Below are 19,261 nucleotides of genomic sequence, written 5' to 3'. Positions count from 1 at the left end.
AAATATTATGATAAGGTTATTATATTTGTTTTATTTGATCAATAATATGACTAAAAAATCTATGTATTATTTTGACATGTTTAGGTTGATAATTTCTAGCGAAGGTTGTTCTAATAATATTATATGAACAGTTTTATTAATTAAAAACACAATTAATACATTTTTTGTAAATTTCATATTTATCCTTTTAAATTTAAATTTATTGAAAAACTCTAAATTACAGTGAGTATCATACTATAGGAATCAATTCTCACATTTCACGTGTTAATAAACTAACGTTTTATCTTTTATTTTAATTATTAAAACAGATTAAAACATCTTAACTTTGTAATATGCACAATTTAAACGCTCATATAAAGTAATACTTTAAAATATTTTAACTAAATTTAAACGATTAACTGCAATAATTAGCACCTTTATAAGCTATAAACTACAATGTTAATATAATAATTATGTTATACAAATTATATTGGTCATAACTTTATGCTTCACATACAATGAAAAACCTGATAAGTGATTTATATATTTCTTAATAAAAAATATATTTTCATTTAATGTTTTATACTTTTTTTACACTAAATTTATAATATTTTAATCTGTATTAAAATAATTTGCATTACGCTACATCAGTTTTAAAATAAATTTCTATGTTAAATGTGATTTATGCATATTAATTAGCAACATAATATAAACTAAACCATACTAGTTTTTGTACTCTTCATATTTAAAATTTAAATAAACCAGGAAAAATTAAAAACGTCAAAATATCTTAATCTCATAAGTCATAACTGTTACATCACAGTTTTCGTAAGAGTATTTAAACAAAAATAGTGTAGTAGAAAAAATATTTTAAATTAAAAAAAAACGCTTAATCCGTTGATACGATAAAGAGGTATAAAAATACTAAATACATGAAATAATAATCGAATACTGGTTTAATTTAGTAGTTCGATGAATTATCATAAACAATTGAAATGTTAACGTATAAAAATGTATCTGTATATGTTGTGACTTTTGGAAAAAATATCATGGATTTTTAAAGCTTCTGTATAGCATATGTCGATGAGAAAAGTATACGAGAATATTGTGTTTTTATAGAACATAATATAATAAGGTAAATACTTTGGATAGCTATGTTACGTGTATTGAAGTGTTTGTGGTTATTGAAATCGATTAATAGTTTTTTTTATGGCTTATGTATGCGTAATATTATTCTAATGATGTTTATATTAATACGTTTGTAATATAAAAAATATATATACATATTATGTATTTACCTTGATTGTAATTGTTTCTGTCTGTAGTAATATATTATTGTGATTCCGCAGATATATTGATGTTACATGTGGTATGATGCTATATCACGATATACTTAGAGACATATAAGATTAGTAATTTAGTGTCTAGGTTTTAGGAGTGTATCGGGGTAGGGGTAAAAATGACATAACGAATATCATAAATATTCATATTTCTATAGTTACAGAATTAAATTTCTATATAGGTATTTTTTGTGAATATTGTAAAAAAATTGTACTTAAATAAATGTATACTATAGCTATAATTTTATTAATTTAACTAATTGTAGGCTGTATTATTGATGCTGTAAATAATTGTATTTCTATCTTCACCAAAATTAATCCCTAGATCTACCAATACTATGTATTTTTCATTATTGACAAATAGTAATCTGATGATAAAACTAAACTAATATTTTAAACACTGTTTTATGGTTTAAAGTATGTTTTTGATATTAAAACATTAGAGATTATTGTAGAATCATATTTATGATTTATTTAATGAAGGAATACAAACAATTTTTAAAAAAACAACTAATAAAATGTTACTACCTTGGTATACGAATATTTGCTAGCATTTTGTATGAATTATACTAACAATATTAATGGGTACTACTTTAAGTAGGATATAAGTTTAAATTAATTTAAAATAAATATTAAAAAAAAAGTTGATTTTGATTTTAACACAAAGTAAGTTATTTATATACCATTATTTTTCTGTCACTTTAACTTTTTTATTGATTAAGGCTAACGAATTGAAAGTTACCATTTTGTAGTTTGCTATTCAGTACTTCAATGCGCTACAAAATATATTATGCAGGACAAAGTTTGTGCAAATATAATTGTTGAAGCCATTCGAAGTATGTATACCTATTCAGTATTGTAAGCCACGTTGAGCACAACATGTCCTTTCTTTAAACTAACATAATATTATCTTAAAACATATGCATATATGTATTTCGTTAGAAACCTTGGATAAAAATATACTCTATAATATGTTTGGGACCCTCCGCCAAAATTTACTACATAATACACGAGTTTTCTACTACAATCCGTCAGTCTTATAACAAACAATAATCGCGCATATGTACCTGTTGGTGCGTTTGAAGTTGGGAATTCAGGATGTCAATCAGTGTGAGTCTGATTGGTATAATTCACCGGTTGCAATACGGCGAAATAATTACAGATCTGCTTAACTGAAATGTTCTTGGTTAACTATACGGTATACGCGCATTTACAAAGCCTATACCATGCGATTATTATCAATCAAAGAATTTCCAAGCATTATAAAATCATTGATAAATCACAGAAAACAGCGACGTACTAATGCTTTGACGTTCAATTACGATGGCAACAACGTTGAAACACTTAAAGAATAGATACTGACAACACTGACGGTGTCTCCGTTGAGTTGTCAGCGCAATATGCGAGACAGTATCTAAATAGAAGGATGCAGATCACTGAATTAGACGGTACGATTGCGGTTCTACGTTTCTAGAAAGACCAACAGCTACATTTAATGGGCAGTTTATGAACATAACCCGACAATTACAGTCCCTCAGAACTCAAGAGCTCATTGGAACAATAACTTTTAGGAAAACCGAATCTAAGTAAATATATCCAGAAGCGAGGAAATTAGGTTAGAGATTAGAGTTGATTAGTTGAAAGTAGCGAAAAGGGAAATTGGTAAACCATTTAAAAAAAAATCAATACATACAAATTAAATTAAAACAATTATGTATTGGGTAGGTATTTGAGTTTAATAAGAGAAAGAAAACTATCGTAAACATTTTAAAGGCAATAGGAATAATTCTTGTAAAAGAGATTTTTAAAATATTATTATCTATGCATTATCACTATTTTTAATTTTATTATTTATTATTCATTATTATTATAATATTCTCATATGGATATTTTATATTTTGATATTTTTAATAAGTGATATGATTTAGACAAATTGTATTATAAATTCAATTTTAAGTGAATAAAGTCAAGGATTTTTGGTCCATTGGTAGTTTTTATTTTTATTTTATTTAAAGGAAAAATGTAATGTATATGCACGACTCTATAAGAAGAAAATAATGGTGATGAAATTATTGAAAACGATTACTGTAGAAGAACAAACAAAAAAACTATCAAATATAACCCAATGATGATTAAATCGGTTCATACAGATTCGTCGATAAAGGGACTTTTGAATAATTAGATTAGTGTGGGTATGAGATTACATGTACTCGTATATTCACTGTACTGACGAGAAAGACCGGGAAAATTAAATTAACACTAATTGTAAATTTAAGTTGATTGTGTTATGTCTTCGTGACTATAAAGAAAATGTAGTATTCCTATATGATGAAAAATAAAAATTATATATTAAACAAGCATTTTATTTATTTTTTTTCATAGATACTTTGATAAATAATTATGATTAATTAATTAAATTGATTAAAAATATCTTATACATTCATCTTATTATCTGTAAACTTATTAAGTACACAATTTTATGGCTGTGAAGAACTAATATCATTTAAAAAGTAATATAACATACTATACTTAAAACGTTGATAATAATTTCAAATTTGCTTGTGGTAATAAAATTAATTTTTAAATACCAGCTATTTCTATTTTTTTTAATCAAAAGATTTTTATATGTGAAAACTGATTAAATGCATTTAATTCTTCTATCGAGTAATAAAATACAGTATGAATCAGTGGTGTAGCTAGCACTTTTTTCTGGGTAGGCCCGATATTTTGATGTGAGGATTACTAATGAATATTTTTATAAAATAAAAAGTATCAGAATACCGTATGTTATACATTTATTATAGGCATATTACATAGATTTATTTTATGTTTTTAAACTAATAGTATAAAATTAAATTAATAAAAAAGATATAGCTTTATTAAAATATTTTTAAATTGAAAATTCCAATTTTCTTTTTTTCATTGATGCAAGCTCGTCAATTACAGCAGATGGATTTTCTTAGAATTTTCCACCTATTTCTTTCTTAATAGACAGAGAAGTTAAATTATTTAGTCTGCTACTTGTCATCGTTGACCTTAGATATGTTTTTACTCTTTTCATCATCGAGAAACTCCTTTCTGCTGAGGCACTAGATACTGAAACTACCAAAACATTTTCAATAATTTTTGTTATTTCTTCAAATCCGACTTTGTATTTTTTTACTTCTTGATATAATTCAAAAATATCAGATACAGATGAAAATAAGGTTTTTCCACTTGACGTTGGCATTTTGATTTTGTAATAAATTAATTTTATTGATAAAATGGAAATGTTTCAGCATAACGACAAATTATTTCACTGTCTAAAAATGTTGATGAATTTTAGTCTAAAGCTTCTTAAGTTGCATACATATCATAATTTGTATTAAAACGTCGGTTCATTTCGAAATATATTACATCTAAAATATTTAAAAATATTCTTTTTTTTCTGTTTTCATGTCATCAGATGAAAAGCCATTATTTTAGCAGTGGTAAAAGTTACATAATAATCGGCTAATGTACTTAAATTTTGTCGTGTTTTATTTGATGATGACAAATTATCACTTGATGGCGTAGGTATTTTAGAATTTTGAGCAATAACCAATGATTGCTCATATAGTTCAAAAAACTTTTCATCATTACGTAAGTCTAATATTTGTTGCTTTGTTGCATTAGTTAATAATATACAACGTTTTATATCAAGAGTAGTTGATTGCAGATTAATTGATAAGCAATTAATGATATTTAATATGTCATTGAAGCACACAATTATTATGATAACTTCAAACTTAGCAAACTGTATGGCCAAACCCTTTGCCTCTGCAGCTTCTTGTTTTTAGTACTTTCTCTAAATGCATTAAGAACTTTTAAAATATCAATAAAATGATTTAAAAAAAATTTAATACCCTTGTGTTTTGAAACCATTTTACCAATTCCTACTATGAATTTAAATCTGGACACGCATAGACATACGTATGTATTTTATGTATTTATTATTTATAAACAATGATTATTTATAAAAGAATAATTGCATGTTTTTTTTTTTAAAATATTTTATCCATTTTTTCGATGCATTATGATAATATCTTATTTAATAAATTATAATTCTTATGATTGAAAAAACAAAACATTACATTGTATACAATAGTATATTTAAATACGATTTAAAGTTTAGCTATTATATTTTGTAGAAAGTATTGAAACTGTAAATGTATGTATATGATTAAAAAGTTAACCGGTAAGATCTATTTTATTTTTATAACACACACACACATAATATAATAGGTATTATATTTTATCCAATATTATGTTGAATATTATTAGAAAATTATTTCATAATAATAAACAATAATATACTCTTTAATTGCAATCCATTACTTTATCTAAAAATCTTAAAATAAAATATAATAATTAATAATAATAAACAGTTGATAATTTTACTTATCTTTTTATGTTCTTCACATGTTTTCACCCAGTTAATAAGTATCATAATGTCTTATTAATATGTACTTACTATTTTTACTGTCACCGGTATTGCGATAATATAGGTACCTTAATAATTAAAGTTAGTACTTTTAATTTTTAACTACATCAGCTTGTTTTAATAATAAAATAGTGGTAATTTTGAATGCTAAGTACCTATAGAATTATATTAAAGTTTACAATAGAATAATTCATAGTTTAAACTGAAAGTATACAATTTTATCATTGACAATGTTTTTTTTTTTTTATTATTCGTGCTTTATATAGTTATAACTTATAGTTAAGTGTATAATTATATTAAGTCTTGAAAATGTAACTATTCAATCGTTAGAATTAGGTTACATTACTATGAGTAACGCCATACTCTAATGAGTATATTTTAAATTTAGATCATTTTTGAACCACAATAATCAATGTATTAGTGTTATTTATATTTTATATTTTTTAGGTGTTATTGTTAAAAAAATAAAAAAAGATGTTTATCGCTTCTTTATTTGTTGTCTTGCACTTTTCTTGATATTGCTGTAATTTTGACTTTACAAGTATCTTGCACCGTAAATCGTAAAAAAATATGATACACGATATTTCATCTTTAAACCATATGGACATATTTTGGCTATCACTTCGGCCAAACGTGTTTTGCTGTTGTTAGTTAATGCGCAACAAACTTTTATGAAATAGCCGTTTTCAAATTTCTCAATCGATACCATCTGCCACCAGAGTCGAAAGTGTTGATATTTCGTCGACAGCAGGTTTAATTTAAAATGACATTGCTGGTAAATAGTTAAGCGACAACTTTTAGATGGCAAGCCCATTGTAGAACTAAGTATTAAAAATGTGCAGTGTCAGCATCATTGTCGTCCACTGACCTGTGGAAGGCAAGTTTCAGAATTGAATAATCGACCTATCCGGACGCTAGGCGGGTGTGTTCTACTCTCATTATTCAACCCTCCATATCCTGACACCCCGAGGAAATAGCCTACAGAATATTCCCAGATTATTCCAACGCTATAATAATAAGGAAAACTGATAATATAATATTAAGCAAAAGCTTTTTATAATTTCATTTAGGTACAACTATTTTACGCAATATCTATGATGATACTGTTTTAAAATAGTTTAATCATTTGGTTTACTCCTGTTTTATATTAAAAAAATCACTGATATAACTAAAAATAAAAGGAAAAATTATTCAGTTGGATGAATATGAAAAGTTTGTCGATTATTTGTTGAAATGAGGAGTACAAATTATTATTACTTCGCTAACGACTATTACAAACGGTATCAATTAATCCACGCAATTCTCAAACTTTCTAGAGCGTTAAGTTCTATAATTTTACTGCTGAAATTTCGTTTATTTGTAGTGGGCAGTTATTTTATTGCGGTTAAATGTTATACATTAAATTATACAGTTTTATCACCGATTTGAATTGAGCAATTTTAATTATGTCATTAAAAATAAAACGATAAAATTAATTTTAAAGATATCAAAAATAACGATTGTTTTCATAGTCTTGTAATAGTATTAATAATTAATTGTTTCTTGTGCACTACGTCTTATATTATTGTTTATTATATACCTTAAATATTCCAAAGTAACAATTCTAATGGTGTTGAAACATATAAATTAGGTTCTAACTAAAGAAAAAATATTTTTTACTAGGAATTTATCATAGATAATAATATGTTAATATAACATAAACAAAATAATTAAGTCAGCATTTTATTTTGAACTTAATTTATTTTTATAATATTTATTTAACAATTAAACGGACATTCAATTAGTAATTGTATATAATTGTTAGAAAATGGATATTTACAATGGACTTATAATGTCTTAAGCATGTATAGGTAGCATGCGACTGACTTATAAGTATCATAATATATTATATGACAATAATAGTATTACAATTTGGCAATACAATAATTTACAAATAATAATAATAATAATAATAATACCAATTGGTAAACAGTATTCACAATTCACATAATATCAGGAACATCTGCGATGTATCGATACTTTTATTTAGACGTAATAGGTAGTTATATACATGGAATATGTTATTAACATTTGCTCTTTGAAAAAAGAAAACATAAAAACTTGTAAATTTCTGTACATACAACGTTTCATTGAGCCCTTTATATTTTAAAACATTTATAACTATTTCCAATCGCACTTTAGTAATATTAGTCCTTCATAACATTCGAGTAAAATGCATAATAATCGTATTATTTTAATACAATATATCCGATGATGTCGGTTTCAAACAATATCATTATATCATTATGTTTTTAAATGCCATTACAACCACCATTAAAGTATATTTCACAATAATTTAAAAATTCTAATAATTATAATTATAGTTATTAATAATAATTTTAATTAATTACAATTCTATTTACGTCCAATAAATTAAATAAGTAGGTACAGAAAAAAATTATATCAACTCATTAGCCGTTAGTATACATTGAGATGTACTAATATAGATAATTGTATTCATTTAAACTTTAACTTTTCATATAAATAGTATATATTAGAAGATAACTAACACCACTAATAACAACTACTAAAAGTAAAAAAAAAAATAAACAATTAGTATAAGGTAATAATTTTCCAAAAATATTAAATAATATAAACTTATACATTAGTATAATGTAACGGGAAAAAATGTGTATTAAAATTATATTTACAATATTATCGTTAATAATGTAAATTTTAATTAATTTCGATTAAAATAAAATTATGTATATATATTTTTTTTTTTTTTAAATAAATATGTGTAACCCTGTACAATGTAACTTAAGTGCGATAAATAAAACCAAAAAAAAAAAAATTGTATGTAACATTTTAATTGTTAATATAATTTTAATTTTATAACACTTTTAAGATATAATTTTATATCTTTATATTATATAGATATAAACAAATATAATGGTAACCATACTAATAATATTAAGTGTAGGTTCATGAGATAAATTAGTTAGTTAATAATTGGCTAATTTCTAAATGTTTATTTCAAGTTAATTTTTATATTTAATTCTGGTAATTGAAATAAGACATGAGTAAACAAAAACATTTTTATGAATATTAACAATAATTATAATTATAATCATACTTTTTACAAAGAATTAATACATACATATAAATTGTATAACTTACACAGTAGAATATTTTTCCCTTATCTAACGGATATTACCATTAATGGTAATGCAACAAACCATAACATCACTTCAATTCCTGAAGCTGTAGACTTTCTGCGTGATATGGCAGCCATAGTGTCTCCTAAAGGAATAAACAATTAATATTATAATATTTATTTTTTATTGATTGTATTTATCTTAGCATTATATGCAACATTAATTTTTGAGTATAGTTATGCAAAAATGTGCTTAATATTTTTTAAGAATATTAATGCATGTTCTTCAATATTTAGTTTAATATTAAATCTTTTTCTATGGCGTCACAAAGACTAATAAGTCGAAAAAAATAAACGAACTAAGTGTAACATATCATCGTGTTATTAATTATTTTTAACAAGTTAAGTGCAATTACTGTTTTTTTTTATTTTAACTATGATTTCAAACGTCGTTTAATTATCTTTGACAATGGTTATATATTTATTTATTTGAAAATCATTATTTTTTAATTGATGTCAATAAATTAGGTGTTATAAAAGAAATCCTAAATTTACTAACATTTTACTAGATCATAGAGTTGTTTTTTATGATGTGAATTCACAAACAAGCAATTACAAATAAATTAAACGTTTTTGTTTAAACAATTCCTCAATGTTTAAAATTATTTTAATTGAATATCAGCGTTTTAAACGCTAAAATGTCTAATTTAACAACATAGTCACTGTTAAAATGAATTTTAAATTCACATTGTAATATTTTTCTGTTTCCTAGAATAAAACTAAATTCAGAATAGTATTGTCTCTATATTTTATAAAATTTAAACTATACATATTATAAGAAAATAATGATTACTGGTATTAATCATATTATGTTAATAGCAACAATATTTTTTATAATAGGTTTATAATATTTTCAGTATCATCAAATAGCCACTGTTTATGAAGGTATATTTAAAAATAATAATAATATATTCACTTTTTTTGGAAATCTCACTTCAGAAGTATGACACTATCTTCTACTTTAAAACTGTTAATATATAATATTAAAAATCAATACCCCTACTCGAATCGTAATGCAATGGTAAAAATAATACAAACAACTCTTGAAACACATTATATGATTTTAATATGCCAAGGTCAACTACTAAACTATTAACTTTTGCGATGGGTTTGAATAAATGAATCTATATTTTACTAGATAAAATATATCAAAGTTAAATTTTAAAAATCAACAATAAAATTAAGAACGTCTAAGAATATTCCATAGTTCAGGAAAAAATGTCATGAGCCAATCATTTAAAACATTTGAATGATTGATACAAATTGTATAACATAAATAATTTAAAAAAAAAAAGTATTTAAGAATAAATACTTATTAAAATATATCATATTATACTTACTAATTATACAAATAAACACATTTTTACACTCGGCGCATAGAACACATGACTAGTATACGTTTCTATTAATATTTAAATTTCATAAAATATGTGACTCGTGACGTTTCTGCGATCATCGATTTATCTGTGCTTTTTCATTGGCTTTTTATAGTATTTAAATTTTTAATAAAATTATTAATATGATTTTTAAACTATAAAATGTTACTACTCGTGTCTTGTTTAAAAATTAAAATATCGCAAAAATGCGATGATCAAACACAGATAATATTGTTATCATTAACTTTAATGATAAGTCTATTGCTAAAACTTACCACACACAATTTTAACTATAGAATAAAACTTGTGTTATGTTATTTGTTTGTCATCGATTAGTATACGAAAAGTATAAAGTTGATTGTCTATCTTTTTACTTTATCTGATCGTTGGTATTGCTTTTAAAAAAAATCATATTATTACTATCGAGTTCGTGTCTTTCTCTCAGTACACACAAAGATTTAATGATATACTCCCTTTCACATACACTCACTACTATTCTTATTGTCTACACATTCGTGTTGTTTTGCTTTAAAGATTAATATTTTGTAACGTAGGTTGATAAATATGTATAAGGTTGTATGAAAAATACAAGATAATATATTATGTTAGTCATTTTGAAATACTGTTTATTTCTTCATGTTTGCGTAGTGATCAGTAATCAATTTATTGTCATAAGCATTTTGCTTCGGAAAACAAGCACTTTAAGGGTCGTACATATTTTATACGTTTTTTTTTTTTTTTTTGTGATACGGATTCGCTACAAGATGTATTATTATAAACGTTAAAGAATTCACTGTAGGTATTCGTATGCGACGAGCGTGACAATTATGTAATTGAAATCAGTACATTGTAGTGTATAGGTATTATAATATTTTTGTTTTACGTGTTTGATGAATTTATATATACTCATATATGTTGTATACACTGTACGAAAACGATTTTTTCGTAATGTTTCGTTTGCATCGGGTGACACGGAAATGAAATAGGGAAATTCTGACCGGACAATCCGACATCGGTAATAATATTTTACTGTTTGTATAAGGCGATTCGTCTACCAATTCGAAACATACAGCTCACGTTTCGTTTACGCATCTCTAGTAAAAGGGATTCCGTGGATCATATGGATCATACAAGCACATAGATATAATGTATTAGGTACACTGAACTAAAACCACTGTATACACAGGCGGTTTCCACAATGTTCAGACTCGTCCTATTCATCTACAGAGTCCGACCGGCTATTCTGTGCACGCCTAATAAAATTGTATCCCTAAAGATAAACGTCAAATTTTACACCACTCCAGTGCAGACAAACCTGGTATAGGGTCCTGCCATTAATCAAGATCGTACCACTATAATAAACTGTTGTGTGACAATGTTAATATTATTTCATCCATTTGCTTCCATAAACAGTGTATTATTTTGATTATACTGGGACGTTATATTTACTACCTACATAATGTCGATATCTTTTTACTAATATTACTATTAATTTTTTGAAAAATGGGACTTATTGTTACATCCAATACCCAACATGAACCAGATAAAAACCTATATTGTTTATATATTTATTTAGATATGACGAATACAGCACATTTTATTTTTCACCTTATTAGTAATTTTTTCAAATAGAAATAATATGAAATTTAAATTTATACTACAGTTAAATTTTATTTTTTAATATTTTGTAATTAAATCGAATCCAATTTAACTTTAAAAGATGTTTTCAAAAAGTACATAGGTAAAGAATATTATAATACAATATAACATAGCACGATTGTTTTATTCGATTATCAGTGAAATTAAATTTATATTATATTTAATTTTAAAATGAAAAGTATATAATAATACATATGTGCATATTTGTAAAAATTCAACGAATTCATTTCTAAGTTTAGAGTAGTTTGTTATTATAATACTTAATAATAATATAAAACTACCAAAAAATCATTATTATAAATGTATTACTGATAAAATAATATCTTTATAATTTCAATGTTAATAAAATCATATTTTTTTTAAAAATTTGTAATGAATAAAATACATAATAAGACAACTTATTATCATGGATTAATAACTCAATGAGATAAGAAATAAACAGGAAGAAAATAGTATTAATAATATTGCAAAAAATTTAATGTAAATAATCAATTGTTTTAAGAAAAAATCGATCCACTAAGTTTTTAAAACGATTTCTATAAAGATTTTAATATTTCATGCAAACACTATTATTTTAATTTAATAACATGAAAAGACGTACAGTATGGTTAATATTATTATTATTGGGTGTAAAATTTAGCTATTTGTTGTACTAGAAAAACAATACATTACTCACGCACGTTAATCAAGTAACTAATTGTCAACTATTATTAATAATAAATCTAAATCCTATCATGGATAATATTAATATAAATAATTTTTACAATTGTATCGAAAGAATTTTTTTTTTTTTTTTAACTAAAGTAGTAATAAAAATCAAGGAAGTATAGAAATAGTATAACTATTATTTATATATCATTAAAAGAATATTAAAATTATACATTATATAATAATGTTATAATATATTAAGCTATTTTAGGTAAATACGAGTATATCTGATTGTGTTTACAAATTTGATATTTTTTTTTAACTTACCTTCAGATACAAAAACATAAACATAAGCTTGTTCGGCATTTGCAGTTTCACATGTGTAATTACCACTGTCTGTGTCAATTACGTCATGGATAGTCAACCTGCTGGTGCTACGACCACCATTTTCTGTATTGACTACAATACCACCTCTGATATTGTCGTAATTGATCATTTTTTCATTATGATACCAAAATACGTACTGTGGAGGTTGTGGACTCTAAAAAATAATTAATAAAATATAATTTGAAAATATCGATTACGAAACCAAAATTAATTAATTGATAATTTTATTATTGAAATGATAATTACTATTAAGAAAGAAAACTAGAAAATATAGTTTTTAATAATCTTTAGAAATAAAATAAAAATTTATATTGAGCAATCGTTAATCAAGTACCTATGTTAGTAAATTTTATATTTATTTCATTTTTATAAAAATATTGCTAAAATATTAGAGTACAAAATAACGGTCACTTACTTTTTCGATGATACAAAGAAGATTTATTATGCTACCCATGTCTACGTGAAGTTCACTTGGTCCATCGATGTGAACTTCGGGAACGACGATGTGAACGTTGATGAACGAGGACATTATACCTGTTCCAGTGGATATCTGTCAAACAGAATTGAAAACATAAATTTAATGATTACTTATTAGTTAATATTAATGTTAATGATATGAAAGTAATTTTCGACTACGAATTAATAATTTAAAACTCAATACAAATGTGCAGTGACACATTTTAAATTAAAACAATCAATTAAATTATTTAAGTTTTTATTTCTTAAACTTTTCTCTTAACTTCAATATTAAACGTTTCTAGTGTAAACAGATAAAATTTTAAGTAATGGAACTATATAGAAAAATAAAATACACTGTATTACTACAACATATTTCAAACATATCATAGCCGTTTTCATTTCATTTTCATTTTCAAACGTATACGGTTTTTTTTTTTTTTTTTTAATAAACACTTATAAAATTAAAGATTTAATTAGTTCTTAGAACATATTTTAAAAATACAATATTGTTTCAATTGTAATACAATAACATTTATTTTATAATTGTGTCACGAAAAACATATATTTCTTATCCATGTTACTGAAATAAATAATTTATATACCTATATATAAATAATTGGATTTTTAATTAATATTTTATAAAATTATAATTACAAAGTTTTAATTTTATCTTAGATAAAATTGTATATATCAATAATCAATATATTAATGTAAATATTTTCCTAACATTTACTGATACAAATAATGTAAATTACTAGTATTAATCAATGTTAATCAATGTTATCTATCAAATATATTATGTCGTTTAAAATATATACATTAATTGTACAAGTACTAGCGACATTTTTGTTTGTTTTTTTTTTTACTCAAAATATAACGTATATTACGTATATCCGTTATATACAGTTTTTGTTTGGAACAAGTAAATATGATTTATAGTACAATATACTACTGGATAATATTTAATTCTGCATCACGCGATAATTTGTAACAAAAATTAATAGGGTTATGTATCAAAATCAACCATTCACTGGAAAATTAGAAAAACTTAAATTTACGACTTTTTTTTTATAAAATCATTCAAATACCTATCACTAAAAAGGCAAATAATAATAGTGTTACTTGAATGTTTTTTAAACAAATAAATGTCGTCCATTTAATTCAAACTATTTAATCGATATAGTATAAAAGAATAAGACAAAATGAGCGTATAGATAAATATAATAATAATAATATACCTACCTACTATTGATAGGCATAATTTATAACATAATACAATATTATTCATTTAAAAAATATTTTTTTTTTAAACAATATGAACTAACAATTTTTTCAAAAAAATGTAATTGTTATTAAAATTATTTTTAAAATAAAAATATTTATTTAATGCATTATGTATTTAAAAATACATTTTGTTTGTTTTATACTTCCTAGAATTGAAAGTTTATAGATTATCTAAAATATTAATTTTTAGTAACATATAAAATTCATAGTGTTTTTAGCACACAATATTGGGTATTATAAACTGATTCGTAGTCCCGTTATTTATTGAAAATTCACATATAAAAAAATTTTGATAATGTACTTTTTTAACAGATGTTATGTGTTTTATATAGATATAACGAACGTTTTGACTTAAGTATCGAAAATATAGTAAAAAAAAAAAAATAACTTTATTAAGTGTACTTATTTATGGTTGAATATTTACAGAAAAACAATATTAAAATATACATATATATATATATTATATATATATTTAAATATTTACATTTGATATTTTGAAGTTGTATATATATAACTCTACAAAATCTCAGACAGTATATATATATTAGTGGAGAAGAATTAATGTTATATTTGAAATATTATTTTCCATTAACCATTGATACACACATTATGAATACATGACGAACCTATCATCATGACGTTTTTTAATACCTCAGGCTACTTATTAAATAGAATATTTTTTTTATAGTAAAATTCATATTTAATCCTCCACTAAGGCCGTGATGTCAAAAGAGATATTGTATTGATATATGTTATCAGCTATACTGAACTTCGAGATTATAATGACATTCAAAGTCGAGTCTGATAACATTACACTCCGGGTGACAATGTTTCTTTTAGATCTTATGAAAAACCAATAGGTAATGAAAATATTTTTTTTTAAAACAAATGAGAAAATTAACCTTCAACAGTTGAATGATATTGATAATGATTTTTCGGATAAATAGGAATAGGCAACACAAATATAATTAGAAAAAGTAGAAATCTATTTATCAGAAAATTATGAATATTAAACTGAACAAAAACTAGAAATATCCGGGAGTGAAAGAAATAAATCTAAAAAAAAAATGTCCTATGTAGGAATGATAAGGTAAAAGATTGCATTTAAATTTAAAAAAATAGTTGGAGAATATCTCATAGGATTATTACACTACATCGGACATAAAGTAAGTAAATGTAGATAAAATTGTAATTTTCAACTTTTTCAGATGATAATATAATAAGGACTGTAACAATAAATTGTTAAGTATACAATTAATATTTAAATTGAGTACTAACACCTTACAAAAAACTAATTAAGTGTTTAACAAATTATTCTTTTTTTATAGTTGTTAAGGATATTTCAATACACAAGGAAATATAAAATAAAATAAAATGTCTATAGTATATACAATATACTAAAACTAATTAATATAAGAATAATATAAAATTAACTAAAATATTGTATGCAATTTTAGAATTTAAGTTTTACATTTTTAAACATATATTTATTTAATTTATATTATATTAACTGATTTGAGTAGAATTTTATATAATTACATTTTTGGATTAATTATTATATTGTTAAAATCAAATACATTATAAGTACCTATATTTACAGTTTATATATATATATATAATTTATTTCAAAGAAAAAACAAATGAAAATAAGAATAATAATAACACGATTCTATTGTTTAATTGTGTAATTATTGAACAGTAAATTAGTTTTAACTCTATTTTGAATTAAATTTTTGTATTTTTTATTTAACACGAGTTTTAAGTTAATAAACAAAACAATTTATTAAAATTTCCAAATATTATAGAATTTTAAAGACAAGATATTGATAATGACATATTTTTAGATATTTATATGATCTTTAAGACGCAATAGTTTATAATAATAATAATAGTAATATCCTATGACAAATACTGAATGACACAGTTAAAATGTAAATATAACTTGAGCTTATTGATAATATTGAAACATTCACGTTTTATGACATATATAAATTGTAGGTTGATTCGAATTTCCAATATTATCTCATAAATGGATTTGGTTCAAAGATATGTTGACATATTTTTTACACTTACTAGTTTTCAGATACTAGGTCATTACATGTACTTTACACTTATTACATAGGTACTCGTATTTATTAAAAAGTCAGAAATCTAATATTTTTCAATAATATTAATAATTGACTATATCATATATGCAATTTATTAGGAAATGACAAATATGTTTATAATTTTTAACAATAAACACTTACTGGTATAAATTCAATTATGGATTGAAATTAACAAAAACACAACAAAAATACCTAGTATATAGTATATTCTTCTATTAAAGTTAACAAATAAATGACATACTAGGTAAACATTTTTTTTTTCAATTATTAACAATTATTAATTTAAATTAATCGAATCATCGATAGTTGTAACAATTTTAATATTATAATTACCTAGATACATATTATTGTATAACGACTTATTATTAAAATCAACAATTTAATAACAATTTTTTCATAATGATATTGTTATAAATTATAATAGAATTTAGTACAACATACATAACAAATTAGTTAGTGTGGTTGGTATTATGGATTTAGATTTTATTAAAGAAATGTTAACAGGATATTGGACTTTAAATAGAATTGTCAATGGTTTATAACCGACAGGTAGAATAACTTGAACTAGTAGATATAGGGACTGATGGACAACAGTAGCTAATATGCTCCTTTGGGATTACAGAAGTTGAGCCAAATTCGTCTATAGATTCTTAGATTTTGGATTTTATTTTTCATTTCCACGAACTATTTTCTTGGCTCTAACAATATTGACACAAATGACGGGACTTGTAGGAAATTGGTAAACAATTTTCACATTTTAGACTTCAATAAGTGTTCATTGACTATATTTATGATTGAACTATTTTCAAACAAATAACTCAATGTCGAAATAATAACGTAAAAACATTTATTATTTAATTGTAACTGTCGATAAACAATAACATATTGTTTTTCACGTTGATATAAGACTTTCAACTACATGTAAATATATATATTATATGTATATAATATAATATATATTACATATTATATTGTTTCAATTCTAAATTTTGTTAAAAAAAGGATACAGTAAAAAAGTCTAACATATTTTATCTAATACAAATTAATCTTGATAATATAACACCTTATATACATTTTTTAAAAATAACAACAATCTAGAACTAAAATCAATAAATAAATTGTTTTACCTAGAAATTATGTAACCTTGTTTCAGATTTGGAGTATTAAATAAATTATAGTATTTAATAATTTTCAATTAAAATTGCTAATATATAACTGATTAAATGGATCGAATTTTACCATCGATATACTATGCGTATCAAATTACATTTAAAGGTAGTTTTCAAAATATAACCGTTGATTTAGATATATAGTAATACAATAAAAATAAGTTCAAATTAGAGTATAATCAAAAATTTATATTTATCTAAAAACATGACGTCCTAAAATAATATAATACAAATAGCCAATAACATGTATATGTAGCTAAAGATCTCTCGATTTTGTATACATAATTTGATGCATGCACAAAAAATTTAGTTATTTAAAAATTATGTTCAAGAAGGAGTACTTAAAGTTTACACCTTCTTAACAGTACAGTACAAACAGTAAAAAAAAGGTAAATATATTTAAAACTAGTACAAGTGTATTTTTTAAAAAATATATATTTTTATATAACTAGTATTATATATTTTACAAGATATATTATCCAAATTAATTCAATAAATAATTAATAAATATAAATTAGAGCACACATTATATTATATTGGTTTGTGTGTGCCTCAGTTGATGTTTAAGTCAATTTTAGTATGTCTTACTTTGTAAGCAAATCTAACCAAGATAGTTTTCAATTTATTGTAATGAATTTTATTTATTACAATATTACATAGTGTGTTTTTGTTTTAATATGATAAATTAATTATAGAATTGGTTTAGATAGTACCTCACACTGACGACATGAACAACAATACAAACGTCACAGATTTTTAACTCTGTCGAATAAATGATCATAATATATAAATAATTATATTATATTATTATATTAAATTTATAATAATATAAATACAAAATATACAATGTTTATGAAATCATTCACTAATGATAATAATTATAATTTATAACAGGGTATTTTATTTTTTATAATTGTAATTATTTTTATTAAGTTTTATTTCATTAGTACAGCAATTAACTGGATTAATGAAGTTACAGCTCTCCAAATTTATATATATATATATAAACTTTTGGAACGCTAGTATAATATTTTAATAATAAGACATTTTTAACTATTATTATTATTATTATTATTTTATGTTTGTAATTATAATTATACACTATGGAAATCAATAATACTAAACATTTGCTAATTAAAAAGTATTATTTTAAGTTTATGCATAATAATAATAATAAAAAAAAAAGAAAATTAA

The 19,261-nt window shown here is 23.0% G+C and overlaps 1 protein-coding gene across 7 annotated transcripts in view; it reads right to left on the bottom strand.

Annotated features, from left to right (window-relative positions):
* Positions 1-7,506: 7,506 nt before the first annotated feature.
* The window catches only part of LOC114127635 (junctional adhesion molecule A-like), a 284,156-nt gene continuing 272,401 nt past the window's right edge, over positions 7,507-19,261 (bottom strand). For all 7 annotated transcript variants that reach the window (XM_050201995.1, XM_027991934.2, XM_027991950.2 and 4 more), the window contains 3 exons: positions 13,463-13,597; positions 12,988-13,201; positions 7,507-9,063 (listed from right to left, as the gene is read on the bottom strand). In XM_050201995.1, the coding sequence (XP_050057952.1) occupies positions 8,960-9,063; positions 12,988-13,201; positions 13,463-13,597 (453 nt within the window). In that variant the 3' untranslated portion in view covers positions 7,507-8,959. The remainder of the gene's footprint in view (positions 9,064-12,987; positions 13,202-13,462; positions 13,598-19,261) is intronic.

The sequence above is a fragment of the Aphis gossypii genome, chromosome 2, assembly GCF_020184175.1.
Source record: "Aphis gossypii isolate Hap1 chromosome 2, ASM2018417v2, whole genome shotgun sequence".
Lineage (NCBI taxonomy): Eukaryota > Metazoa > Arthropoda > Insecta > Hemiptera > Aphididae > Aphis > Aphis gossypii.
This window is presented reverse-complemented; position numbering and strand designations above follow the sequence as displayed.